Source organism: Trichosurus vulpecula, chromosome 9, assembly GCF_011100635.1.
Source record: "Trichosurus vulpecula isolate mTriVul1 chromosome 9, mTriVul1.pri, whole genome shotgun sequence".
NCBI classification, from domain to species: Eukaryota; Metazoa; Chordata; class Mammalia; order Diprotodontia; family Phalangeridae; genus Trichosurus; species Trichosurus vulpecula.
The window spans coordinates 59,015,805-59,018,872 of NC_050581.1; the positions used below are offsets into that span (position 1 = coordinate 59,015,805).

Consider the following 3,068-nt stretch of genomic DNA (forward strand, 5'->3'; position numbering starts at 1 on the left):
TGTGTGTATTGTTCTCTTGGTTCAGTTTTCTTCATACTACATTATTTCATAGAAATCTTTTCATGTTTCTTTAAATTCCTCAGTTATTTTTTGCGGAATAATAAAAGCTTCTGGCTCAGCAGCTACGGCTCCCCAGCGTAGCCCAGCTCCACGCTCGCCTACTTGCTCCTAGGCAGCAAGCAGCAGCAGCAATAGCAGCAGTGGTGGCAGTGGCAAGGCAAATGGGCAGGGGCAGCAGGAGCAGCAGCTGCGGCAGCGGCAGGTACCCGGAGCGGTGGTGAATTAAAGCTCAAGTCTGCAATAAAAAATAGCCTCCAATAAAACTACATTGCAAGAATGTCAAGAGTGAAAAAGAGGAGGAAGCAGAGCCCGAAGACTTTGTGGTGGAGAAGATGTTGGACCGGCGAGTGGTGAACGGGAAAGTGGTATATTTCTTAAAATGGAAAGGATTTACAGATGCCGACAACACATGGGAACCCGAGGAAAATGTGGATTGTCCAGAGTTAATTGAAGCGTTTCTGAATTCTCAGAAGTCTGGAAAAGAAAAAGATGGAGCCAAGAGAAAGTCCTCTTCCAACGCGGAGTCATACAACAGAACAGCAAGTCAAAGAAGCACAAGTGGGCTGCCGCCCCCCACCCCCCTAGCCCCTGGCCTTGACCCAGAGCGAATCATTGGTGCTGTGGACGGCAGTGGAGAGCTGATGTTTCTCATGAAGTGGAAAGATTCCGGTGAGGCTCACTTGGTGCTGGCCAAAGGAGCAAACATGAATGTTCTCAGATAGTCATCGCCTTTTACGACTGACCTGGCACTCCTGTCCTGAAGATGAAGCACAATAATCATTTACGTTGATCTGGATATCGATTCCATTCTTTGATTTGTTAGCCGTGGGAGCACCATCTACATCTAATGAGAGCTGAGTTGGGTAAATTTTGAAGTAGGTTTTTGTTTTTGTTTCATTTGTTTTTTGTTTGGGCTGATTTTTATTTTGTATCAACAGCACTGATAACTGAACAAGCTTTCTGCATTTGCTTAACATTTATCACAGAAGAGAGCATTTGATACTATGGAAGTATTAACTTCCTCCACAGTACAGAAAAACTTTTATAAATACTGATTCATACCTTCTGTAGTCACTACTGTGAATCCTAAGAAATGTTTAGCCCCCATGTATGCCTAAGGTTAGCTGTTGGAGACAATGTTTTGTCTACATAGAATTTTGACGTTCACTCGAAACCCAACTTACTAATAAAAGCTACATTTTACACCAAGAGGTAAATCCATTGAAAGCGTGCTGCTGGCAGCCATTTCCCATTATTGTCCGATTCTGGGGAGCCAAGGAGCCTGTTTCTCCTGACTGCCAGAAAATGTGCTGCCTTCTCTTTTCCAAACACTAACTGTTTTTGAATAGAATAGAATGCTTTAGTAGGCACTTTGCAGCCTTGCTGGAGTGTTCATGGTAGTGTAGTGCTCAGTCTCTGGGACCTATTAAGGTGGTGGTGAGCATCTTCCCTGTGAATACAAAGGACAACTCCACATTTATCATCCAAAAGGGATCCTCTCCCAAAAGCCTCATTGGTCAGATCTGGCTGGACAAGAGCCCCGTCTGCTGGGACTCGTGAAAGGATGCCATGCTTGTTGGCAGCCTTCCCACAGGTTGCCACCTCAGTTGTTGATGTTGCCCAATCCTAGGTTAGAAACGTGCATAGGTAAATGCTGCTGGAACTTGTTTGAACATTTACCTAAAATGTTAAAATAGAACCATTTTGGCCTTGGTTTTAAAAAAAAGAGGAAAACTGGGACTTCCTGCTTCAGAAAGTAGGGGTGTCCCATCTTATCTCACTAACCAAAGGGCCCTCTCTTAATCAGGTAGTAACATCCCCATCTGCTGGAACATAAACATTCTGCCCAAAGGGCAGGTAGTTGGGGGAGGGGTTGTGTTTTCCGAACTATGGGCATAAATGGGGAAGCAGACGTACCCATATAGGTAGTCTTCTATACTCTTGATGTGCATGTTTTTTCCTTCTTTATCCCAACCCATCCCTTCAACATAGGACCAGGCTTTTGAGTATTTAGGTCACTTGGCTCCATGGGAGGCAGGCAAAAAAAAATAACTTTGTAGTCATTGGAATGTTATACAACTGTATATTGTTTATTGTGCATACTGGTGAACAGTGGTCAATAAGTAGTTTTATATTCTTCCTTTAAAAAACGGTAATAGTTTCTTATACTTGAACCCAACTTTGTTCAACTAGTCCTCAATTGATAGGCCTCATTTTGTATCCAGTTTTTGTTTTGTTTTATTTGGTTTTTTGCTGCCGCTAAATGCTACAATGAATATTTTGTTATATAAGAAATAGTTTCGCCCCAACGCAGAACAAGTTGGGTCTCAAAGGCTGTTGTTGTTTGTCCTTCATATTTAAAGAGGAACAATGATATCACCTACCAAGCAAAGCTGAGTATAATACTTCAGGGGAAAAAATGGATATTCAATGAAATAGAAGACTTTCAAGCATTCTTGATGAAAAGACCAGAGCTGAACAGAAAATTTGACTTTCAAATGCAAGAATCAAAGAAGCATGAGAAGGTAAACAGGAAAGAGAAACCATAAGGGACTTCTTAAAATTGAACTATTTACATTCCTACATGGAAAGATGGTATTCATAACTCATGATAACTTTCTCAATATTAGGGTAGTTGAAGGGAATGTGTGTGTGTGTGTGTGTGTGTGTGTGTGTGTGTGTGTGTGTACAGACAGAGGGCACAGGGTGAGTTGAATATGAAGGGATGGCATCTACAAAGTAAAATTAAGGGGTAAGAGAGGAATATATTGGGAGAAGGAAAAAGGGAGAGATAGAATGGGGTAAATTATCTTACATAAAAGAGGCAAGAAAAAGCTTTTACAATGGAGGGGAACAGGGGGAGGTGAAAGGGAATGAGTGAACCTTACTCTCATCAGATTTGGCTTCTGGAGGGAATAACATACACTTGGGTATCTTACTCTACAGAAAAGTAGGGGGGAAGGGGTTAAGAGAGGGAGATGATAGAAAGGAGGGCAAATTGGGTGAGG

At 42.2% G+C, this 3,068-nt stretch overlaps 1 protein-coding gene across 1 annotated transcript; it reads left to right on the forward strand.

Annotated features, from left to right (window-relative positions):
• The first annotated feature begins 392 nt into the window (after positions 1–392).
• LOC118831997 (chromobox protein homolog 3-like) lies at positions 393–782 on the forward strand. The gene has a single exon (XM_036739477.1). The coding sequence runs from the start codon at positions 393–395 to the stop codon at positions 780–782; it is 390 nt and encodes a 129-aa protein (XP_036595372.1).
• Positions 783–3,068: the final 2,286 nt, after the last annotated feature.

What these genes read in the sequence shown, in the direction of transcription:
- LOC118831997 (XM_036739477.1), top strand. Translation starts at nt 393, where the DNA reads ATGTTGGACCGGCGAGTGGTGAACGGGAAAGTGGTATATTTCTTAAAA.